Genomic DNA, 25,213 nt, shown 5'->3' on the forward strand with positions numbered 1-25,213 from the left:
TAGAAGAAATAGGAAAAAGACACCGCCAGCAGAGCCACTTCAGCTAAAAAGTGACTTTGTGGAAAAAAAAATGCAGTGATTCTGCCGTTTGGATTAAACACATTGTGTGCACATACCCTTGGAGTCCAAAAATTCCTGCCCCAAATTTTTCTTTTGCATTTACCCAAATATGTAACCAAATGACGGGCTGTAACGCCTCACCTGCTTAAGTTTGAGCTTTTTCTGGTATCTTGGTGATACCAAGGCCAGCATGTTGATGGACTCCGCTGCTGAGGCTGAAGTTTGAGGTTTGGATTTCTGAAGAGTCAAGAAGGATAATATACTTTGCACTTCTCCATCATAAGAAGAGTCACCCATGGTGCGTCCTTTCGCTGCCAATCGACAGCCAGCCATCCAGCGGGCATATTGCTGCTCCTGAAGACCAATTGATATATTGCATTGGTTCCTTTTTTTTTGTTTCCTGCAACACCGTGATTTCTGATCTGATGGATACTTACATTTTCACAACGCAAGTAAACTTCATTCATTCCTTCTGGGGACGGGACCAGAAGCTTAATGCAGAACTTCTGGGAAGCAATGGCGACCTCTGGAATAACTTCACATCCTGGAAAAAATAGCGAGGACATGTAGTTTCCAGCAAAATGAGTGCAGTATCACTAGTGTAAGTGAACTGCAGACACGAAGAAGTGTCCAGCTGACACATGTACAGTAGTGTAGTACAATTATGGGTGGCTTCTAAACAACCCAGGGGATTATTTGAAAGATTGCACGCTTTTTCCTACATCATCAGGTCAAACACGTAGGCAGACTGGTACCTAGGAGGGGTGGACACCGATACTAGAAGTGTGAAGATTCTAAGTTCGCATTTCACGCATTTAGCGTAGATTTTACGCACAAAGAATCTGCAACATTTGCCATCAGCAAAGTAATTGAGCTTTAACTCATCTATCATTTTTTTTTTTGTGTTGAAATTGGATTTCGTTGCTTTTTGTTTAATTCACCCCACGTCAATTTCTGAATGCATCTTTTTTTTTCTTGCAGAGTTAACAATGAGTACCCTAAATCCCGGACATTATTTTGTGTCTGCAACACGAGAAATTAAAATAAAAACCGCATGAATAAAGGCATAAAATGTGTGCAGATTTTAGATGTAGTAACGCTGCCGTTTTTCAGTTTAGAGATCTGCGTCTAAAATCTGCACCAAATGTGAACCGGAGCAAAAAGTGAAAGAACTTCTTTCCCCCAAAAATAATGGTGCCCACCCTTAAAGTTATGCTTTCCTAGTCTCTGTTGTGCCGGAGGACCACGGGGTTTCTAATGTGGATGCAGAGAGTTATTTCTTGTACAGGTCCAAATTCAGGAAAGAAAGCTTCATTTTCTTGTTTTTTTAGGGTTTTTTTCCCCAGAGGGTCACTTTATTACTAAAAGCGATACATACTGTATTGGTAGCAGAACCACTTTATATGTTGTAGACAGGCTGGCTTTTTTATACACCTATCTCCCTGCATTGAGCACATGCTTTTGGGTATTATGATCCATTTTACCATGTAAAATTTGGGTGGCTCAGTGGTTAGCACTATATGGTGGCTCAGTGGTTAACATTGTAGCCTTGCAGCGCTGGGGTCCTGGGTTCAAATCCCATCAAGGACAACCTCTGCAAGGAGTTTGTATGTTCTCCCCATGTTTGCCTGGGTTTCCTCCAGGTTCTCCAGTTTCCTCCCACATTCCTAAGACATACTGATAGGGAATTTAGATTGTGAGCCCCAATGAGGACAGTGTCTGTAAAGCTCTGCGGAATATGATGGTGCTACTGTATATAAGCAATGCAGAATAAATAAAATTACTATTACTCACCTTTTAGTGCTAGTAGGATCAGTGGTTCCCCTCTGGCCTCTTCTTTGCTTTTATAACATGACACATTGGTTCCTTTCAGCATCACCCAATTCTGTTTGTAGCCTTTAAGAGTCATTTTTCGGGGCCTGAGGTCAATATTAAATGGTTAGTACTGTCCGAGCATCAAGTGTAAAGACAGACGGTACAAGAAGAACAGAAGAAGTCACCTAAAAACCTTCAGATACTCCTGCAGCTCAGGTTCAAGTTCAATTCCTTCCTAGCAAAGAGACAGGTACATGAATATAGATATTGTGCATACTGTATGTACACAATTGTAGATGTATCACCCAGGTATGACATTCTCAGATTAAAAGATAAGGACATTTTCGGGGTCAATTTTGTTACTTGAGACGTAATTTTGGCTAAAAAAAATGTTGCCATTGGGTTTTATTAAAACATTTTCGCTGTTAGCCTCTGTGTTCCACCGTCTATTGCTGGCTGCAGAAAGAGTAAACTGGGAATCCGACAGTGAACCCGTTCTGATATTTCTTCTTCGGAGCTCTTCTCAGCTGATTTATGACCACATAAAAGTTGAACTGATGTTCACAGTCATAAATCAGCTGGGAGGAGGTCAGAAGAAGGAAGATAAGAGTTATCAGCTCTCCTGTCCGAAGTAGCTCACCGACTGATTCTCAGTTAGCATATTCTGCAGTCAGCAATAAAAAGTGCAGCACGATTTTTTTTTAATAAAACCCAATTGCAAAAATTATTTTTAGCCCAAACTACATGCATTTAAGTAAAAAATAAAAAATTTCAACAAAGGTGACAAATATCCTTTAATATTATATTATAGGTGATGGTCAGTGGCATTGTACATTGACATACCAGAGCCTCGCTGGGAGTAGATGCTTCTAATTTTACTTCCAGATGTGACAGCGCCTCATCCAGGTCCTGAAGAGCAGGGTCTTGGGGCAAAAGCATTGGATCCGAGGTTACGGACAGTTTGTTCACATGATACTGGAAAAAAAACAGAGAAGAAAATGCACTTTGTTATTGATTTCATCACCTGAAATCCATCAGTACAGAGGTCAGTATAATGCATCCTAACTATAGATGACACTGATACGTAGAAAATAAGCAGCATAACAAAATACTTGTTGAGGGTGAGGGCAAAGCCAAAAGTCTGGGTTCAGCAAACATCTCATGCAACATAGATCCTAATTTTTTATCTCCATTCACTGCCCTTGCTATTAAAGAAATCACTATTAAGCCTCATTCCAACATCTGTTTTTCGCATACGAGTGCTATCTGTGGTTTTCACAGATAGTCTATGGGGCCATTCACATGTCCGTAAATTTTTTGCAGACCAAATGCTGAAAATCACAGAGACATGACCACTTTTGATCCAAGGGTCAGATCAAAATCGTCAATGCAAGTCTAAGGGCGGTTTAACAAGTCCGTATATTTCTGGTACCCGAAAAAAATGGTACCGGAGATATCCGTGTGTGTCACACATGTGGCAACCGTGTGCCGCATCAGGATCACATGTACCGGCGTTTGGGAATCAGTATAAAGTTAGCGCTGCTCCCAAGCCCCGGGTGCTGACCATTGCCCTCATCCTCTGACAGCTGATGCCGAGGAGCCGGGGAGAATGAACCGTGCAGGGCCCAGACCTGTGCTGAGCTCAGGAGTGATGTGAGATCCCACTCGCTGGAGCGGCTTATTCTCCCTGACTCCTCGGCATCAGCGACCAGAGGATTACAGCGGGGGACATCTCCAGACAGGTGAGTATAAGGACTTTATTATTTTATTCTTATTTTTACATAGGAACACTGCAGGACCAGAATACTACTCTCATCATTGTCCCTGCTGGTGCTGATCACAGCGCGAGCAAGGGACAATGATGAGGGCAGCGTTCAGCACACTGCGCTTGGGAACAGCTCTAAATGTACACTGATTCTCAGTCGCCCGTATGTGTCACACTGATGACACACAAATGTCATACAGTGCCTACAAGTAGTATTCAACCCCCTGCAGATTTAGCTGGTTTGATAAGATGCAAATAAGTTAGAGCCTTCAAACTGCAAACGAGAGTAGGTTTTATGAACAGAAGCATAAATCTTACAAACCAAAAAGTTATGTTGCTCAGTTGAATTTTATTAAATTTTAAACATAAAAGTGTGGGTCAATTATTATACAACCCCTATGTTTAATATTTTGTGTAATAACCCTTGTTTGCAATTACAGCTAATAATCGTCTTTTATAAGACCTGATCAGGCCGGCACAGGTCTGTGGAGTTATCTTGGCCCACTCCTCCATGCAGATCTTCTCCTAGTTATCTAGGTTCTTTGGGTGTCTCATGTGGACTTTATTCTTGAGCTCCTTCCACAAGTTTTCAATTGGGTTAAGGTCAGGAGACTGACTAGGCCACTCCAACACCTTGACTTTTTCCCTATTGAACCAGGCCTTGGTTTTCTTGGCTGTGTGCTTTGGGTCGTTGTCTTGTTGGAAGATGAAATTACGACCCATCTTAAGATCCTTGATGGAGGAGCGGAGGTTCTTGGCCAAAATCTCCAGGTAGGCCGTGCTATCCATCTTCCCATGGATGCGGACCAGATGGCCAGGCCCCTTGGCAGAGAAACAGCCCCACAGCATGATGCTGCCACCACCATGCTTGACTGTAGGGATGGTTTTCTTGGGGTCGTATGCAGTGCCATCCAGTCTCCAAACGTCACGTGTGTGGTTGGCACAAAGATCTCGATCTTGGTCTCATCAGACCATAGAACCTTGAACCAGTCTGTCTCAGAGTCCTCCAAGTAATCATGAGCAAACTGTAGACGAGCCTTGACATGACGCTTTGAAAGTAAAGGTACCTTACGGGCTCGTCTGGAATGGAGACCATTGCGGTGGAGTACGTTACTGTAGTGCCGGCGTCCCTGCCCTCTGCTAGGCAGGGACGCTGTTCCCCTCACCGCTCTGCTCCGTGCCCGGCGTCCCTCTCCCGCTCTGCTGGCAGCGCGCGCTCCTTCCCGGCCACTGTGCTTAGGGCGCGCGCGCGCGCCCTCCCTCCCTCTTAAAGGGGCCACGCGCGCCGTCCTAAGGAGTCCCCGGCCAATGGCCGGAGGACTTTACCATATATAAGGCACCTCCTCCAAAATGGAGGTGCCCGAGCAATGTTGTTGCACCGTTCTACTCTGCTTCAGCCCTCAGGTCCCGTTGCCAGTTACCTGCCAGATTCCTGCCAGCTTGCTGTCCTAATCCTGCCTGATTTCCTGTTACCTGCCTGCCTGCCTGAGGTCCGACGGTCTGCCTTACAACTCCGGTCAGTCTGTCTAAGGACCAACTTGCCCGCTCACCTGGGAGCGCACATCAGCTACCTGCCTGCTTGCCTGAGGTCCGACGGTCTGCCTTACAACTCCGGTCAGTCTGTCTATGGACCAGCTTGCCCGCTCACCTGGGAGCGCTTCTCCGCTACCTGCCTGCTTGCCTGCCCGGAGGCTCCGCTGTCACGTGCTGTGACCACCAGCTATTCCAGACTCTTGCCCGCTCACCTGGGAGCGCTTCTCCGCTACCTGCCTGCTTGCCTGCCCGGAGGCTCCGCTGTCACGTGCTGTGACCAACAGCTATTCCAGACTCTTGCCCGCTCACCTGGGAGCGCTTCTCCGCTACCTGCCTGCTTGCCTACCTGGAGGCTCCGCCGTCACGTGCTGTGACCACCTGCTATTCCAGAGACTCTCGCTTGCTCACCTGGGAGCACACATCCTCCATCTGCCTTGCTAGCCTACCTGGAGGTTCAGCCATCACAGGTCGTACCTACCCTTTACCTAGAGACTGCCCCGGTCACTTGCCGTGACCTCCAGCCCGTTCTTCCAGAGACTGCCCTGATCACTTGCCGAGACCTCCTGCCCGTACACCCAGAGACTGTCCCGGTCACCTGCTGTGACTGCCTGCCTGGTCGCCACCCGCTCCCTTACAAGGACCGCTCCCTTGTATAGTAGCCCAGAGGTTCCGCCTCCCAGACCCGTTACAGTTACTTATGGTATTGACTGAAACCAATGTCCCCACTGCCATGAGATCTTCCCGGAGCTCCTTCCTTGTTGTCCTTGGGTTAGCCTTGACTCTTCAGACAAGCCTGGCCTCGGCACGGGAGGACACTTTCAAAGGCTGTCCTGGCCGTGGAAGGCTAACAGTAGTTCCATAAGCCTTCCACTTACGGATGATGCTCCCAACAGTGGAGACAGGTAGGCCCAACTCCTTGGAAAGGGTTTTGTACCCCTTGCCAGCCTTGTGACCCTCCACGATCTTGTCTCTGATGGCCTTGGAATGCTCCTTTGTCTTTCCCATGTTGACCATGTCTGAGTGCTGTTCACAAGTTTGGGGAGGGTCTTAAATAGTCAGAAAAGGCTGGCAAAAGAAATCTTTAATCCACACATGTGAAGTTCATTATTCTTGGTGCCTGAACTACTTCTTAATACTTTAGGGGGACCAAACAGAATTCTTGTGGTTTGAGGGGTTGAATAATAAATGACACTCTGAATTAACTTTTTACGTTTTAAAAAAAAAACAAAAACAAAATTTGCTGCAGTGCATTTCCCACTTCCAGGCTGATCTACAGTACAAATGTCACAATGCCAAGTTAATTCCGCATGTGTCAACCAGCTAAATCTGCAGGGGGTTGAATACTACTTGTAGGCACTGTAAGTGTGTGTTCAGCATGAGACATTTTGCGGACCGTGCATCCGGAAAAAAACGGATGTGTCAGTGTGTGGAGCATACGAACACACGGTCCGTGGAAACACAGTGACATGTGCGCAGCCCATAGATTTGAATGGGTCTGCGTGTGTATGTGTCTCCAGTACTGTCACAGGGTTACCGTGACCGTGTGGAGCCAGAAGACCACAGAGTCGGATGGATCCTACTCCAGCTCCGAGAAGAAGCACTTCTCCGTCATTTTAAATGTGTTTATTTTCTTCTGACAGAACAGGGGTTAAACTGCCATGTTGGAAATCCTTGTGTTCACAGCTGAGCTCGGTTAGCCACTCCTTTTCCCTTTATAATCTGGGCTCTGATGCTATTCCTTGTCAGAGCTAGCTCTTGCTGCATGTCTAACGGAGGGAGAGGAGTTGTAATGAAAAGGAGAGTTGGAGGAATAATCAGTGACTGTTGTTTGGTTTGCATGCGTGATCATTCCTTAACCTTCTCTACTTTGGTTTATTCCTTTACCTTCACACCCGGTGCCTTCCTCTTTTATATGTGAGTGAATATCTTGTGTGTCTGGAGTTTTTCTGTTTACCCTTGTCTGTGTTTGTCGGGTTAATTTACTACAGTACACAGTAGCGCTCCTCTTCCCCGGGTGGGGAAGGTAAACAGGAGGGCTTATTCAGGAGGTAGGGTGAGGGCGGAGGCCCCGGCATCCTCACTTTTAGAAGTATCCCAGGGAATAGGGCGAGCTAGGGCGCCCCTAGTGTTAGGGACAGGGTAGGTGCCCCTGGTCCCGGATATTTTGACAGCTGTGTCGTGACAAGTACGTGTGGAAACTGTCTGTGTCACTGAGGTGTGCAAGAGCCCTAAGGGTCTGTGAAAAAGTTGGCTTGCACTCGGATGACTTCAGAGTGCGATCCGATCTTCACGGACTGTCACAAAGAAGAAGGTGGAGGAAACTTTTTAGTTTTTCTCCACATACGAGAAAAATTGATGACACTTGGACCACATTCAGATCAAAATAATCGGTCAGTTTTTCTCGCATGTGAGAAAACGACCATCTGAATGAGGCTGCATTCACACATCGGTGTCTATTTTTATGTCCGTATAACACAGACTGTTTTTCTCTCACGTGTCACCCGTTTTGCCTCCGTGTTGCATCCAGGTTTTTCCACATTTAAAAAACAAAGAAAGTTGACTGTCTGAGCTTTTACATTTCTATTAACAATGGATCAGTGAAAAATGGACGAAATTTGGATGGAACACAGAAGTACAAACCTATTTCTTCCATTTTTTCATCCATGTTTAATGGATCCCAATAGAAATTAATGGTAAAAACTTATCCCGCAAAACAGATGAGAATAGGACACGCTCCGGGTCTTATGGATCGGACACCTGGATCCGTTTTCAAAGCTAACGTGTTATGGATTAATGAAACTCTATAAGTCGTGTGCTGTCTGTATAAGAAATGTAGGGCACACGGATGTGTACAATGGATTGCGTGAAAGTCACCTAACAAAAGAGAAAACCCAAAAAATGGGATCCCTCCTTGGCACTTGCTAACAATTCCACCCATCTGTACCCAGGGCTTTGATCAACTCCCTTCTTTCCATGCCTGAGAGGGGAACAAGGACTCTCCGGTAGTTTCTCTAGCCTGGCGTACTTGTCCTCTGTACAGATTCCTAATGCTCATTGGGAAGGTAGATGGGACCAGCCTGAGCTGGGATCCAGGGACGGACATATCATTGGTGCAACCTGTGGAGCCACACAGGGGCCAAAGAGGTAAGGGGGCCACTACCACTGCCTCCAAAGTAGGTGGAATTGTGCATTATGATGAACTATTGGACTGAATGGGCCCTTATATTGTTCTTGCACAGGGGCCTCTTCTATTGGTGTCCATAATATAAATGCTAAAATATTGCGGCATTATGGCCACAAAAGCCGGAACTGTGGAGGATTCAGGTCTTGCTGCCAAAATACAAATACACAAGAACTGCAGAACTAATTCACGGAAGGGTTAATGGCACAACGTTACGGCACAAGAGTTGTGTACTGTGTATCAGTCAGATTTTACCATTCCCCCTTAAAAGAACCACCGTCTACTCTGAATTCCATTTTTTGGCTACCTAAATTCAATTTACTTTCTCGTCTTCAGATAACTTTTTTTTTTAGCTTGGCGATGAGCACTTATATTGTAAGGATAATTTGGAAGCCTTAATGAAAGATGACTTAATTACCCATAGAAAATTGCTTCCTTAACTCCCAAGGGCACAATAGCAGTTATGTAGAACGTAAAGTATAAAGAGGAACATTTGCAGTTAATGAATGTCCTATTATTGCCATGGGAAGAATAAAACGAGAAACCTATTCAGCGTTCTGAATAATAAAGTAAACTGCAGCCATCGAGCTGTACAGAATATTAAAAATTAGAACGATATTACGGAACAACTGCAGAAAGATACCAGAGATGGAAATCAAATGCCACCCATGCTAACACACTGAGGGGGTAACTACTGCAGGAAGTTTGACCACCACTGGGCCTGAAGAGGGTCTGCAGTGCCATATGGCAACCCGCAGAGAAGGAACATCATCATCTTAACTCTTGATCTCATAATAAGCTGTCATATGCATAACTCTGTTTCTGACTTGTATCCTACTTTTTTTTTTACCAATTTTTCCCTATGAAGATTCTATTTCTAATTTTCAGTTGTCTCAGAGCTGCTGGGTGGAGACCAGCTGCTATGATGTCTCCTATACACAGCACACATAGAGAGATGGATTCCTGATCTTCATTCTCTGTAGGACACAGACAAAAGCAGCAGCAGCAGCTGCATGGAGGATATTATACAGCAACACTGAGCTGTGTGACTGTGAATCCAGCACTGCAGTGAAATACATTTGCTAAAAGCTATACTATGCTCTGCCTGTATGCACACAAGCTGCTTTGATGTCTACTATATGCAGAATATGCAGAAAGATGGATTCCTGATCTTCATTATATGTAGGACACAGACAAAAGCAGCAGCAGCTTCAGCATGGGGGATATTATACAGCAGCACTGAGCTGTGTGGCTGTGAATCCAACACTGCAGTGAAATACATTTGCTAAAAGCTATACTATGCTCTGCCTATATGCACACAACCTGCTATGATTTCTCCTATATTCAGCATATGCAGAAAGATGGATTCCTGATCTTCATTATATGTAGCACACAGACAAAAGCAGCAGCTGCATGAAGGATATTATTCAGCAGCACTGAGCGCTGCGGCTGTGAATCCACTTAGCAGTGAAATACATTTGTTAAAAGCAACAGCATGTTCTGCCTATGTCTGCCTGGTGTCTCATTGTGCTGAGTGCTCCTTACCCCTCCATAGACACTTCACTGTTCTTTGATCAAGACAGCATTTAGCTGTTTTTCAAATTGAATGGTGAGTTCACTAAGCATGGGAGAGGAGAAGAGGTGGCTCATAAGTGGAGAAAGAAGCTTATTTCTCTGATAAGATATATTACAAAGTTTCTTATATTCTCCAACACTATGGATGTATGCAAAGCTTTTGAAGGAAAAGACTGAGTATCAGACTGTGTAGGCTTTTCTCGTCGACCATTAGATCTAATCTGAAATATTTAGATGGGAAGGTGGTAACATTGGGTGTTGTACCGTGCCGTCACAATGTTCTGCAGATCACATTAATGTACAGCGGCTAATTAAAAGTAATTAAGTTGTCAAAATTCCCTGACCATAGGTAACCTGTCGTTAAAAATTAGACCCCCTTACTCCCCAGGCTAGGAATGAGAGAACAGATCTCACAATACAACGCCGGACCATTATTCTCCTTATTAGTCTACTACTAGTGGACTAGGTTTAAAGAAATCTAGAAATTCAAAGGAGCCTTCAAAGTTTCTCTAGTCTGATAATAAAACTCAACCACATTTACATTATCGGGCTGCAATACCACACATAACCAATGGACGGGTGTGGCGCTGTTTCTACAAAAAGACAACCACAGCTGTGGTGCGGATTCCTAATGCTGGAAAACCCCATTTGGGTTGGATTTTCCATGTCACATGGCAGCGCATAACATATTTTTGGCGAGTATTATCGAAAAACTGATCACTAAATATCTGGTACCTGCAGAGCAGCAAACGTCATCATCTCCTCCTCTGTGCACTCTGTTTCCTCTAATAGAACTGCCCACCGCGCTTGTTCAAACAGCAGATTAATCCGTACGGCATCCATCTGAGATTAGAAATAATTAGTCTCCGCTTTAGGCCTCATTCAGACATAGTTTTTTTCATACGTGTTCTTTGATTTGCATGGTCGTTCACACGTTTGTAGGTTTTTGCAGACCGAAGAACCAATTCATCATTTGCAATTTATTGAGATCACGATTATTTGCACCAAATTCTTCAAAGTGTCGCACACGATTTATGTATTTGGCGCAAAATCTTTATTTTTGTCTTTAACCGTTTTGTGTTTTTTTGTGACTTGTTAGCGCAAAAAGTTGTAAATATTTTAAAAAAGTTACACTTTTGTTTTAAAATGCTCTAAATTAAAAAATTCCAACGGAAACTACTCCAGACAAGGAGCCAAATACGGTAAATGTAACATTTGGTAAAAGTGGCATTTCATGAATCTGTGATAAATATCTGGATAAGCAAAGTTGTCGAAGGAAAAATCGAAAAAAGACTAAAAAGAACGACAACTTAAAAACCGGTGCAAATCATTAGAGTATAAGGTGCAAATACAAAAGTTACAAAATAAGAGAAAATTACTCAAAAAAATGGGAGAAACAGCCCAGTGTCCTAAAAAATATTAATCAGAGACGTCCATTTTTTGATCTGAGTCACGGATCAAACTCGTCCATTCATATCAATGGATTCATGAAAGAAATCGGAGAACACACGGATCTCATCTGAGTGTCATCTAAATGATGTCTGATTGTCACTGATTAATGGGTAGGAAAATATTGAAAAGTTTTTTTCTTTTTACATATAAAAAAATCGGATTCCAAAGTGATAGTAAGTACGGACACAAGGACCAAAAATGGATGAAAATCTGATGGGAAATCAGTTAGATTTTTTCACATAGAAGAATAAGAATGACCATCTGAATGAGGTCTTATTCTCTTTTCTACGTAGACCAGATATCTTCATTCTTTTAGATAACATTACTACAGAATTGCGTTATATTGCCTCTCACCTTTGGCTCTAAGTCGTGAAAAGTATAATATTTAAATTGAAGCCATAGTCTGTCCCCTTCCTGGACTCCTTGCTGCATAAGAGACTTTGAGGAATCGAGCCATCTACAGATGAGAAGATGAGAAAACCTTAAATACAGCTGCAAAGCATATGGGGTACTATAGATAGATAACTGGCTGCAGTAGAACATTGTTATGGTTCTCAATTAGTTAATTTATTCTATTTAATGGACCACGGCTAAAGTTGCAGAGGTGGTTGCCTATCTGCTGGATAGGCTGAAAATTGTAAATATTTTTGTATGCGTCAGACACTGGTCCTCAGAACAGCTAGTACAGCTTCTTTTTTTTATTTTATTCATTAAAGGCTATGTTCACATTCACACAGAACTTTTTTTTTATTGTTCATTCGTTTCCTAAATGCAAGTGGTGCAACTTTGTAAATAGCCTTCATTAAAAATGTAGTATCTTTTTTGCTGCTGCAGTGTCTGTAAGTCCTTTATATAGCTCCGTACTTTTTGTCATACAGATACAAATCTGTCAGAGCTACTGCTAAGTTGTGAATGCTTTCTGCTCTCCTTTGCCTACTCTCAGTGTTAGAGATAGCAGCAAGGAGGTAATGAGTTCTACAAAGATCACAAGAAAGGAGAGAGGGAAGAAAGCATGTACAGTCTCAGGGAGGGTAGAGAACACAGGCTACAGAAAAGGAAGAAAGTACACGAAGGGGAAAGAAAAGAAGTGAGTGTGTGTCCAATACTTCTACTCTTAAATGGTCAGCTTTATACATGACTGTTTAGGAGAACCAATGTTAAGGCCCCGTCACACTAAGTGATGCAGCAGCGATCCCGACAACGATACGACCTGTCAGGGATCGTTGCTGCATTGCTAATACATCGCTGGTGAGCTGTCAAACAGGCAGGCTCACCAGCGATGAGGGGAGCAGCGATATCGTGGAAAGAATCGTTCCACGATGTCCTGCTCCCGTTCTCAGCCTGCTGCTTAAGCAGGAGCAGGCTGGTAACTATGGTAAATATCGGGTTACTAAGTGCGTGTGTGCCCCTAGTAACCCGCTGTTTACCATGGATACCACTCTGCCACGGTGCGCTGGAGCCTCCGCTCACCGTAGCAGAGTGGTATCTATGGTAAACAGCGGGTTACTAAGTGCGCGCGTGCCCCTAGTAACCCGATATTTACCATGGTTACCAGCCAGATCGTTGGTCCCGCTGGTCACACACAGCGATGTGTGCTGGCCAGCGGGAGGCCAACGACCAAAAAATGGTCCAGGACACTTTGCAACGATCAGCGACCTCACAGCAGGGGCCTGATCGTTGCAAAGTGTCACACATAGCGACATCGCTGGTGAGGTCGCTGTTGCGTCACCAAAACCGTGACACAGCAGCGATCTCGCTAGCGATATCGCTTAGTGTGACGGGGCCTTTACACTGGCTCATTTAATTTAAATACAATTAGGATAACAGTATCCTTCTAAGTTCCAAGGATTTCTGATGGTTATCTGCACAAGCGATGATTAGGTGATAGATTTCATAGATAGCCCTAGAAATGAACACAGAATGTGGCACTATTTAAAGGGAAAAACCCCAATCTGTCTGGGGTGCAATTCATACCTGGCATGTACTGCAGTTTTATCAGTCACAGATGTGGCCTTGTATCTCTTCTGTATATCTTCAGGAGTCAGTCCGGTTTGGCAGACGGATAAGGCTTTGTAACAATCCTGTCCCTCAGGAGAACCAATAAAGTGAGGTGGAACTCCGCCAAACTGTACCTGTCCTTCTCTGGCTGTGAGAGAAGTGAGAAGATGTTGAGAAGATGTTGAATAAGAAGGATTAAAGAAACCATAGAAGGATCATAAGACACTAAAAAGGAGAAGTCAACGAGAGTAGATAATAATGGGAAAAAAAGGAAGAAGCATGGCGAAGAAGTAATGCACGGGTGCTGCAAGAGATGAAGACAAGTGGAGGACAGGGTTGCCAACTTGATTTTTTATTTTTTTTTCGCCAGTTTCTCAAAAAATCAGGGATAGGCAACAGTTTTTATGGACACATTGTAAAACTAGAATAAATCATTAAGATTATAAGTGATACATGTCTGCAGCCCATAATTCTGCTATACACAGATTAGCCGCATTCACTGTGACTGGTAACAGGATGACAATTACAGACATAATAATCTGTATCTGTTTCTCAAGCTTCCAAAAAACATCAGGGAAGAATCAATTTTTTACACAGGTCAGAGAAAAAAGTGTCCTATTTTTACAAAATGTCCAGAAATGTCTGGACGTTTTCATCCCTCGTGGAAAAGCGTTTTATAGGGATTAGAGTTGTTTTCTCACTAAGTACATCCACAAAATAGGTAATAAAAGTATGATCGCTGGGGGAGAGGGGTTCCGACCACTAGGACCTCCACCGATCCCAAAAGTCCCCAATTGGAAAAAATAATAATAGTTTGCATGTTCAACCATTGCATCAGTCCTATACACGTGAATGAAGCAGTGGTAACGTAGTCTGGGGGTAGAAGGGAAGGACAATGGTCCTGCGAAGAAAATTCATAGGGGTCAAAATTAATAAGAATTTAAAAAAAAGGAAAGCGGTGATATTGCAAATGCCTGGGATCATCACATTGAAATGTATCGACATCAACATGATGCCAATACAGTTGGATTCGGTGGTATTGGAGGCTCTGCACCACCACTCTCCACAGGCTCTCTGCACCACCACGCGCCACAAGCTCTCTGCACCACCATGCGCCACAAGCTCTCTGCACCACCACTCTCCACAGGCTCTCTCAACCACCACCCTCCACAGCCTCCCTGCACCACCACGCTCCACAGGCTCTCTGCACCACCACTCTCCACAGGCTCTCTGCACCTCCACCCTCCACAGGCATTCTGCATCACCACTCTCCACAGGCTCTCTGCATCACCACTCTCCACAGGCTCTCTGCACCACCACTCTCCACAGGCTCTCTGCACCACCACTCTCCACAGATTCTCTGCACTACCACTCTCTGCAGGCTTTCTGCATCACCACTCTCCACAGCCTACTTGCACCACCTCTCTCCACAGGCTCCCTTTTCCACCACTCTCCACAGGCTTTCTGCACCACCACTCTCCACAAGTTCTCTGCACCACCACTCTCCACAGACTCTCTGCACCACCACTCTCCACAAACTCTCTGCACCACCACTATCCACAGGCTCTCTGCACCTCCACCCTCCACAGGCTTCCTGCACCACCACTCTCCACAGGCTTTCTGCACCACCACTCTCCACAGGTTCTGTGCACCACCACTCTCCACAGGCTCTCTGCACCACAACTCTCCACAGGCTCTCCGCACCACCACCCTCCACAGCCTCCCTGCATCACCACACTCCACAGGCTCTCTGCACCACCACTCTCCACAGGCTCTCTGCACCACCACCCTCCACAGGCTCCCTTTTCCACCACTCTCCACAGGTTCTCTGCACCACCACTCTCCACAGGCTCTCTGCACCACCACTCTCCACAGGCTCTCTGCTCTACCACTCTCCACAGGCTCTCTGCTCTACCACTCACCACAGGCTCTCTGCACCACCACTCTCCACAGGTTCTCTGCACTACCACTCTTCGCAGGCTTTCTGACTCACCACTCTCCAAAGCCTCCTTGCACCACCTCTCTCCACAGGCTCTCTGCACCACCACCCTCCACAGGCTTCCTTTTCCACCACTCTCCACAGGTTCTCTGCACCACCACTCTCCACAGGCTCTCTGTACCACCACTCTCCACAGGCTCTCTGCTCTACCACTCTCCACAGGCTCTCTCTCTGCTCTACCACTCACCACAGGCTCTCTGCACCACCACTCTCCACAGGTTCTCTGCACTACCACTCTCCGCAGGCTTTCTGTATCACCACTCTCCACAGCCTCCTTGCACCACTTCTCTCCACAGGCTCTCTGCACCACCACCCTCCACAGGCTCTCTGCACTACCACTCTCCATCCCATAGACCTGCAGTCTGCAAAGCATCAGCATTTTGCGCCAGTCGGTTCAATTACATCACCGCATTGTGATGCCAGTGCTGTCCAGCTCTTTTTGCAATTGAGAAAAAGTGTCAGTCACTTAGATTAGGTTAGCAAAATCTATTTTGTTGTGGAGGGTGGCACAAAGGTGGCATTATTACTTATGTAGGGGGCATCATTACTTTTTAAAGTGAAATTAATACTTTCTAAAGGGGGGCATTATTTGTTTTAAGGGACCACTCGGAGCATTATTACTGTGTTAGGGGGTGCAATAGTTGCCTTGCCATGCTATGCCATTGAATTCATGCAAATTTTTCAATCCCATTTTTGGCATCAGTGGGAAGCCCAAATGTCAGAACACCCCAGCAATCATACAGTTATCACCAGTACTGTAAAAGGGGATATATTGGATAAGGATCATTACCAACTGTGGGCTGCAGGGAGGTGACGTCGAAGATCTCTTGCGTCACCAGATCCTTCTCTTTTTTTTTCTTTTTCTCTCGTTCTTCAGGTGCTTTCAAGAAAGAAAGTTCTTCTGGATGTCTGATGCCTGGAAAAGTGAAATAAAATGAATGTTGTGCAAGTCCCGGGGAATTATTGTTGTATTGAACAGTAACAGGCACTTACCCAGGATCTTACAGACCTCGGTGCAGGCGCTAAATGTTGTGCCAGAGAAACAAACTCTGATCCTAAGTGAGCGCTGGTTGGGCAAAGAGAGGATTACCGGCTTGTGTTGTGGCATGAAAATTAAGAGGGCATCTGCCAGGATGCCATATTTGTCCAATGTCCAGTTTGTTTTTAGCAACCACTGACGCTTCTGCTTCCACCATAGAGCGTGATCAGACCAGTCTTTGCTAATACCTACATTAAAAATACAAAAGAAAAAAACAACAAATACATAAATCAGAATAGAATAAGAACAAAGAAATTATGACTTTTATGTTTGGTAACAAATAGTCACATTCTCCATGAAAAAAACAAAATCCTGGAACATATATTATTACAACTCTGCATTGTACCCGTTCCCTCTAAAAATGTATTAATAAACTAACAACTGGGCGTTACCATTCAGCTTCTTAAAAGGATGCATCTCTATACAATATCTGCACTGTTTGGAGTAGGTAACACCTAGTTGTCAATTTATTTATACATTTCCAGTAAGAAACAGCGCAACATTTTTTTCTAAGAAAAAAATAATACAGAATTATTATCTCTTGGGGTTCATAAGTAAATACAGCAATTAACATACTTGTTATGAGGGACAAGAGAGCCTCTTTAGAGGGAATGTATTATCAGGAAATGAAGTATTGTTTAAATCCGGTCTTGTGTTAAATGTAATGTTAAAAGTAATTATAAAAAATTGGAAATGTTTTTTTTTCATACCACCATCTGTATTTATAAAAAAAACAAAAAAACTATATATACATATATCTATCTATCTATCTATCTATCTATCTATCTATCTATCTATCTATCTAGATACACTACCGTTCAAAAGTTTGGGGTCATTTAGAAATTGCATTATTTTTGAAAAAAAATCACATTTTTTTTCAATGAAGCTAACATTAAATGAATGAGAAATACACTCTATATTTATATAATGTGGTAAATGACTATTCTAGTTGCAAACGTCTTGTTTTTATTGCAATATCTACATAGGTGTATAGAGGCCCATTTCCAACAACCACCACTCCAGTGTTTTCATTTTACATTGTGTTTGCTAACTGTGTAAGAAGGCTAATGGATGCTTAGAAAACCCTAGAAATCCCTTGCCACAAGTATGTTAGCCCAGCTGAAAACGGTTTGGCTGATTTGAGAATCTATAAACTTGACCTTCCTTTGAGCTAGTTGAGAATCTGGAGCATTACATTTGTTTGTTCTATGAAACTCTCACAATGGCCAGAAAAAGAGAACTTTCGTGTGAAACTCAACAGTCTATTCTTGTACTTAGAAATGAAGGCTATTCCATGTGAGAAATTGCCAAGAAACTGAAGATTTCCTACAATGGTGTGTACTACTCCCTTCAGAGGAGAGCACAAACAGGCTCTAACCAGAGTAGAAAGAGAAGTGGGAGGCCCTGCTGCACAACTGAGCAACAAGACAAGTACAAGACATGAAATCGACGCCTCACAGCTCCTCAACTGGCAGCTTCATTAAATAGTACACGCAAAACGCCAGTGTCAACGTCTACAGTGAAGAGGCGACTCCGGGATGCTGGCCTTCAGGGCAAAGTGGCAAAGAAAAAGCCATATCTGAGACTGGCTAATAAAAGGAAAAGATTAATATGGGCAAAAGAACACAGACATTGGACAGAGAAAGATTGGAAAAGTTTTATGGACAGACGAATCAAAGTTTGAGGTGTTTGGATCACACAGAAGAACATTTGTGAGACGCAGAACAACTGAAAAGATGCTGGAAGATTGCCTGACGCCATCTGTCAAGCATGGTGGAGGTAATGTGATGGTCTGGGGTTGCTTTGGTGCTGGTAAAGTGGGAGATTTGTACAAGGTAAATGGGATTTTGAATACGGAAGGCTATCACTCCATTTTGCAACGCCATGCCATACCCTGTGGACAGCGCTTGATTGGAGCCAATTTCATCCTACAACCGGACAATGACCCAAAGCACACCTCCAAATTATGCATGAACTATTTAGGGAAGAAGCAGGCAGCTGGTATTCTATCTGTAATGGAGTGGCCAGTTCAGTCACCAGATCTCAACCCCATTGGGCTGTTGTGGGAGCAGCTTGACCGTATGGTAAATGGGATTTTGAATACGGAAGGCTATCACTCCATTTTGCAACGCCATGCCATACCCTGTGGACAGCGCTTGATTGGAGCCAATTTCATCCTACAACCGGACAATGACCCAAAGCACACCTCCAAATTATGCATGAACTATTTAGGGAAGAAGCAGGCAGCTGGTATTCTATCTGTAATGGAGTGGCCAGTTCAGTCACCAGATCTCAACCCCATTGGGCTGTTGTGGGAGCAGCTTGACCGTATGGTGCGCAAAAAGTGCCCATGAAGCCAATCCAACTTGTGGGAGGGGCTTCAGGAAGCATGGGGGGAAATTTCTCAAGATTACCTCAGCAAATTAACAGCTAGAATGTCAAAGGCCTGCAATGCTGGAATTGCTACAAAGGAGCATTCTGTGACGAAAGCAAAGTTTGAAGGAGAAAATTATTCTTTTTAATAAAAATCATTATTTCTAACCTTGTCAATGTCTGGACTATATTTTCTAGTCATTTTACAACTCATTTGATAAATAAAAGTATGAGTTTTCATGGAAAACACAAAATTGTCTGGGTGACCCCAAACTTTTGAACGGTAGTGTATATATATATATATATATCTTTTTTTTTTTTAACTCGTACTTCCTGTTCTTTACAGAAAGCTCATTATACTCACACACAAGATTACAATGACAGGTATCACCTCTATACAAAGCTAACACGGGATACACCAATCATAATGGACGCTGTCACAGCTCCTCCTGCTCTCCCTCCCTTCACAGTGACCATTGCACACACTCATTACAAAAGAAAGGGTCTGAGTCAGACTATTGCTGCTAATGTACAAGTGCATTTCCTGAAAGAACCGGAAGTTTGAATCTAAAGAAAACCCTAGTGGACTGTGTGAAAATTGCAAGATTTCTATTTTTTAATACAGATTGTGATAAAGACTGTGATTGTGATTAATAAAAAATATTGCCATTTTTTTTTTAAATGACATTTATAAGGGTTTTCCAGTTTTGGAAAACCCCTCTTACTTGGTGTAGTTTGTTTTATGCAAAAATTTGCTTTACTCACTCTTCCCGGGTCAAGCCTCTGCTTCCAATATCTTTTATTGTCTGCAGGCCTGACGTCACGTCAACAGCACAGCAACTAGAAACTGAGCTACTGAGTTCACTGATTGGCTGCAGCGCTGTCAACGTGATGTCAGCACTGCAAACAATTAACAGACGCCGGTAGCAGAAGCAGAGACTCAAAACCGGACCTGGGACAGGGTGAGTAAGGCACAATTTCTTCATTTTCTTTTCTTTTAAACAAAAAAACTGCAACCAGAAGGCAGCGGTTTCCTGAACCCAGAATATCGTTTTAACATAAAAATCGGATTTAAATAATAGTTTTTTTTACAACACATTTAAATAACTAAGGACGGAGAAGAAGAAGGCTTGCACTATACAGTGGGTACGGAAAGTATTCAGACCCCTTTACATTTTTCACTCTTTGTTTCATTGCAGTCATTTGGTAAATTCTAAAAAGTTCATTTTTTTCTCATTAAAGTACACTCTGCACCCCATCTTGACTGAAAAAAAACCCCAGAAATGTAGAAATGTTTGCAAATTCATTAAAATAGAAAAACTGAAATATCACATGGTAAATGAACAAGAAAGCAGCCTCGCCGTGTCCTATTTATATGACTCCGTCCGTCTTACAATGTTCCTGGTCTCCAACCAGTAGCCGTGACTTACGGCTTCACATAAGAAAATAATTTTGGTGAGTTCCAAAAATAATTAAAATCCTCAATTTATTACAAAATAATGTAAAAGATCATACAGGTTGGGAATACATCTCAACGCGTTTCTGGCAAAAAGCCCTTATTCACTGAGATACAGATTCCTTATGATACATGGTATAAAAACAAATGGTAACCAACCGTTGATCAATAAACACATATGTTGACAATCAATCACATTTGAGAATGATCAGCATAATCACAAGGAAAACCAGAAAGAGAGAAAAAAAACCACAAAAAAACAAAAACCTGCATTCAAATCCCTAAGATTTAATATAGGTAAAGAGTATCATTCCTATGGTTCATGCCGTTGGGATATTTTATATCAAGTTTAATGATCCAAAATAATTCTCTTAGGAGGAGTTTTTTCCTCCAATCCCCTCCTAAAACCCTTACGCTCCATTATATCGAGTATTTGTTATTTGAATGAAAATTTAAGTTGATGGGTAGATTTTTATCTACAGCCATTAATTCCCAGAACACCGGGTTACTTAAAAGACACGTCATCAGTAATTGATTATATGAAAAATGTAAAATGGTCTGAAAAATCTAAATTTCTGTCATGTGATGTGATAAATCTGTTTTCATCTATTCCACATTATCTAGCATTAACTGCTGTGTTCCACCATTTACAAAAATATAGCGGCTATACGGACGAAATGAAGGAAATGATTATCCGGAGTAGTGAATATCTCCTTGAGCATAATTTTTTTATGTTCGATGAAGAATATTATTTCCAAATCAAAGGTTGCCCAATGGGCTCATGTTTCTCCCCATCTTTAGCCATACTTTTTGTATCATGGTGGGAAGAAAGCACTATTTTCACAGACAAAAATCCTTTTAAAAATGACATATGTTAGATATTTGGACGATGTTTTACTAATATGGGTAGGAGAAGTGGAAAAAATCCCATATTTTTTATCCTATATCAATGCTAATGATGTAAAATTAAAATTTACTTATACTGAACCGCAGGACAAAATCAGCTTTTTGGATTTGTATCTCATGGGGGATGGAAAACAATAAAAGGTTAAATATCGCAACGATAGAAAACCTATTAGTGGGAACACTACACTTAGGCTGTGTGCCCACGTAGCGTTTTTCAAGCGTATATGCTGCGGAATTTCCGCAGCGTAAACGCTTGAAAAACGCATGTAGAACCGCACCCCATGGTCCCCAATGGCATTCCGCAATGTCAATGCCCATGCTGCGGATTTTTCCGCAGCGTATATGCTGCAGTCAAAAATCCGCAGCATGTTCATTAATTTTGCGGAAGCGCAGCGGAATCAATGTGCGGATGGTACCCAAGTCTGGAGGAGAGGAAACTCTCATCCAGACCTGGGTACCAAAGAACCTGTAAAAAAAAGAATAAAATAAAGTTTATACTTATCTTCTGATGTTTTCCCTCCGTCGCGCTGTTGTCTGAAGGACCTGCCACGTCATTGAGTCATGTGACCCACCACATGACTCAATGACGTCACCGCAGGTCCTGCACACAACAGCGTGAGCCGCTCAAGCCTCCGGACGGGGCAGAGAATGCATCGGAAGGTGAGTATAAAGTTTATTTTTTTATTATTTACCATTCTGAACAAGTTGTCAAGCACTTTTCCAAGTGATGCTTGGAGAAGTGCTTGATAACCCGCATGCGGAAATGCATGCAAAGACGCCTCACAAACGCTTCTACCTGGCGGGAAAACCGCATGTAAAATCCGCATACGTTCTTCCTGCCAGGGAGAAGCGTAAAAAATATGCTTCAGGTCCGCAACGTGGGCACATAGCCTTAGAGCGGACAGCTGCCACCCCGCCCATACTGTGAATTCAATCCCCTATGGGGAATTAAATAGAATTTATAGAAATAGCTCTGATATTACACTATTCAATGAACGAGCAAAGGTAGCAACATCTAGATTAATGGAAAGGGGGTATAAAAAAAAAACATATTGATTCAGCGTTAAAAAAAAGTTCTTGTAAGAAATACTCATTTAAACAACAGAGATGATGGTATTAATAGCAACCAGAAACCAATAATAATAAAATCAAATAATATGGACAAAAAAACCCATCTTCAGTACCCCATATAGTTGCCAATTTCAGGAAATAAAAAATATTATAAACAGATATGTTCCTGTATTATTCCAAGATCAGGACTTAATAAAATCCTGAAAAATGGATTAGTATGTGTGCCGAGAAAAGGGAGATCAATAGGTGCTACTCTTTCCCCAAGTCTATACATGCCACAAAAAAGCGATAAAAAAACCTGGCTAAGTTGTAAAGGTTTTTTTAAATGTGCATGTTCCAAATGTACGATGTGCCAATATACATTGCAAACTCAAAAAATTGATGCAGCCAATGTTATTAAAAGATTTATTAATTGCAATACAAATTATGTTGTGTATTGCATATTTTGCAAAGAATGTAAAATAAAATACATTGGCTGCACAATAGGTACAGTACAGACCAAAAGTTTGGAAACACCTTCTCATTTAAAGATTTTTCTGTATTTTCATGACTATGAAAATTGTACATTCATACTGAAGGCATCAAAACTATGAATTAACACATGTGGAATTATATACTTAACAAAAAAGTGTGAAACAACTGAAAATATGTCTTATATTCTAGGTTCTTCAAAGTAGCCACCTTTTGCTTTGATGACTGCTTTGCATACTCTTGGCATTCTCTTGATGAGCTTCAAGAGGTAGTCACCGGAAATGTTTTTCACTTCACAGGTGTGCCCTGTCAGGTTTAATAAGTGGGATTTCTTGCCTTATAAATGGGGTTGGGACCATCAATTGTGTTGTGCAGAAGTCTGGTGGATACACAGCTGATAGTCCTACTGAATAGACTGTTAGAATTTGTATTATGGCAAGAAAAAAGGAGCTAAGTAAAGAAAAACGAGTGGCCATCATTACTTTAAGAAATGAAGGTCAGTCAGTCCGAAAAATTGGGAAAACTTTGAAAGTGTCCACAAGTGCAGTTGCAGAAACCATCAAGCGCTACAAAGAAACTGGCTCACATGAGGACCGCCCCAGGAAAGGAAGACCAAGAGTCACCTCTGCTTCTGAGGATAAGTTTATCCGAGTCACCAGCCTCAGAAAACGCAGGTTAACAGCAGCTCAGATTAGAGACCAGGTCAATGCCACACAGAGTTCTAACAGCAGACACATCTCTTCAACAACTGTTAAGAGGAGACTTTGTGCAGCAGGCCTTCATGGTAAAATAGCTGCTAGGAAACCACTGCTAAGGACAGGCAACAAGCAGAAGAGACTTGTTTGGGCTAAAGAACACAAGAAATGGACATTAGACCAGTGGAAATCTGTGCTTTGGTCTGATGAGTCCAAATTTGAGATCTTTGGTTCCAACCACCGTGTCTTTGTGCGAGGCAGAAAAAGTGAACGGATGGACTCTACATGCCTGATTCCCACCGTGAAGCATGGAGGAGGAGGTGTGATGGTGTGGGGGTGCTTTGCTGGTGACACTGTTGGGGATTTATTCAAAATTGAAGGCATACTGGACCAGCATGGCTACCACAGCATCTTGCAGCAGCATGCTATTCCATCCGGTTTGCGTTTAGTTGGACCATCATTTATTTTTCAACAGGACAATGACCCCAAACACACCTCCAGGCTGTGTAAGGGCTATTTGACCAAGAGGGAGAGTGATGGGGTGCTCCGCCAGATGACCTGGCCTCCACAGTCACCAGACCTGAACCCAATCGAGATGGTTTGGGGTGAGCTAGACCGCAGAGTGAAGGCAAAAGGGCCAACAAGTGCTAAGCATCTCTGGGAACTCCTTCAAGATTGTTGGAAGACCATTTCCGGTGACTACCTCTTGAAGCTCATCAAGAGAATGTCAAGAGTGTGCAAAGCAGTCATCAAAGCAAAAGGTGGCTACTTTGAAGAACCTAGAATATAAGACATATTTTCAGTTGTTTCACACTTTTTTGTTAAGTATATAATTCCACATGTGTTAATTCATAGTTTTGATGCCTTCAGTGTGAATGTACAATTTTCATAGTCATGAAAATACAGAAAAATCTTTAAATGAAAAGGTGTGTCCAAACTTTTGGTCTGTAGTGTAAATTAAAGGAAAGGATGGCAGAACATGTTACCAACATCAAATATAAAAATGCATCCTATTCAGAAGCATGCAAGCATTTTGTAGAGAGACATAAAGGGGAATTAAAATTTTTTTCATTCAATGGGCTAGAAAAAGTGGATATTCCTATTAGAGGAGGGGATTGGAGGAAAAAACTCCTCCTAAGAGAATTATTTTGGATCATTAAACTTGATACAAAATACCCCAACAGCATGAACCATAGTAATGATACTCTTTACCTATATTAAATCTTAGGGATTTGCATTCAGGTTGTTTTTTGGTTTTTTTTGTGTTTTTTTTTCTCTCTTTCTGGTTCTCCTTGTGATTATGCTAATTATTCTCAAATGTGATTGATTGTCAACATATGTGTTTAATGATCAACGGTTGGTTACGAAATATCACATGGTCATAAGTATTCATATCCTTCAGACACTCATATTTAAGTCACATGCTGTCCATTTCCTTGTGATCCTCCTTGAGATGGTTCTACTCCTTCATTAGAGTCCAGCTGTGTTTAATTAAACTGATAAGACTTGATTTGGAAAGGCACACACCTGTCTATATAAGACCTCATAGCTCACAGTGCATGTCAGACCAAATGAGAATCATGAGCTCAAAGGAACTGCCCAAGGAGCTCAGAGACAGAATTGTGGCAAGGCACAGATCTGGCCAAGGTTACAAAATAATTTCTGCATTACTCAAGGTTCCTAAGAGCACAGTGGCCTCCATAATCCTTAAATGGAAGAAGTTTGGGACCACCAGAAGTCTTCCTAGACCTGGCCGTCCAGCCAAACTGAGCAATAGTGGGAGAAGAGCCTTGGTGAGAGAGGTAAAGAAGAACCCCAAGATCA

General features: G+C 42.8%; 2 protein-coding genes across 2 annotated transcripts in view; one reads left to right on the plus strand and one right to left on the minus strand.

The window, feature by feature from the left end:
* Window positions 1–1,981, plus strand: part of TRPT1 (tRNA phosphotransferase 1) — a 29,563-nt gene extending 27,582 nt beyond the window's left edge. The window contains exon 9 of the transcript XR_012252733.1: window positions 1,042–1,981. The gene's annotated coding sequence lies outside the window, so the exon portion shown is untranslated. The remainder of the gene's footprint in view (window positions 1–1,041) is intronic.
* The window catches only part of FERMT3 (FERM domain containing kindlin 3), a 39,793-nt gene that overhangs the window by 3,581 nt on the left and 10,999 nt on the right, over window positions 1–25,213 (minus strand). Inside the window, exons 3-12 of the mRNA XM_073658525.1 lie at window positions 16,372–16,605; window positions 16,169–16,294; window positions 13,356–13,527; window positions 11,736–11,838; window positions 10,665–10,772; window positions 2,719–2,850; window positions 2,061–2,110; window positions 1,855–1,979; window positions 498–604; window positions 202–414 (exon numbers count right to left, since the gene is read on the minus strand). Coding sequence (XP_073514626.1) covers window positions 202–414; window positions 498–604; window positions 1,855–1,979; window positions 2,061–2,110; window positions 2,719–2,850; window positions 10,665–10,772; window positions 11,736–11,838; window positions 13,356–13,527; window positions 16,169–16,294; window positions 16,372–16,605 — 1,370 coding nt within the window. The remainder of the gene's footprint in view (window positions 1–201; window positions 415–497; window positions 605–1,854; window positions 1,980–2,060; window positions 2,111–2,718; window positions 2,851–10,664; window positions 10,773–11,735; window positions 11,839–13,355; window positions 13,528–16,168; window positions 16,295–16,371; window positions 16,606–25,213) is intronic.

This window comes from Phyllobates terribilis, unplaced genomic scaffold, assembly GCF_046119375.1.
Source record: "Phyllobates terribilis strain yellow unplaced genomic scaffold, ASM4611937v1 Scaffold_13__5_contigs__length_258822181, whole genome shotgun sequence".
Taxonomy (NCBI): Eukaryota; Metazoa; Chordata; class Amphibia; order Anura; family Dendrobatidae; genus Phyllobates; species Phyllobates terribilis.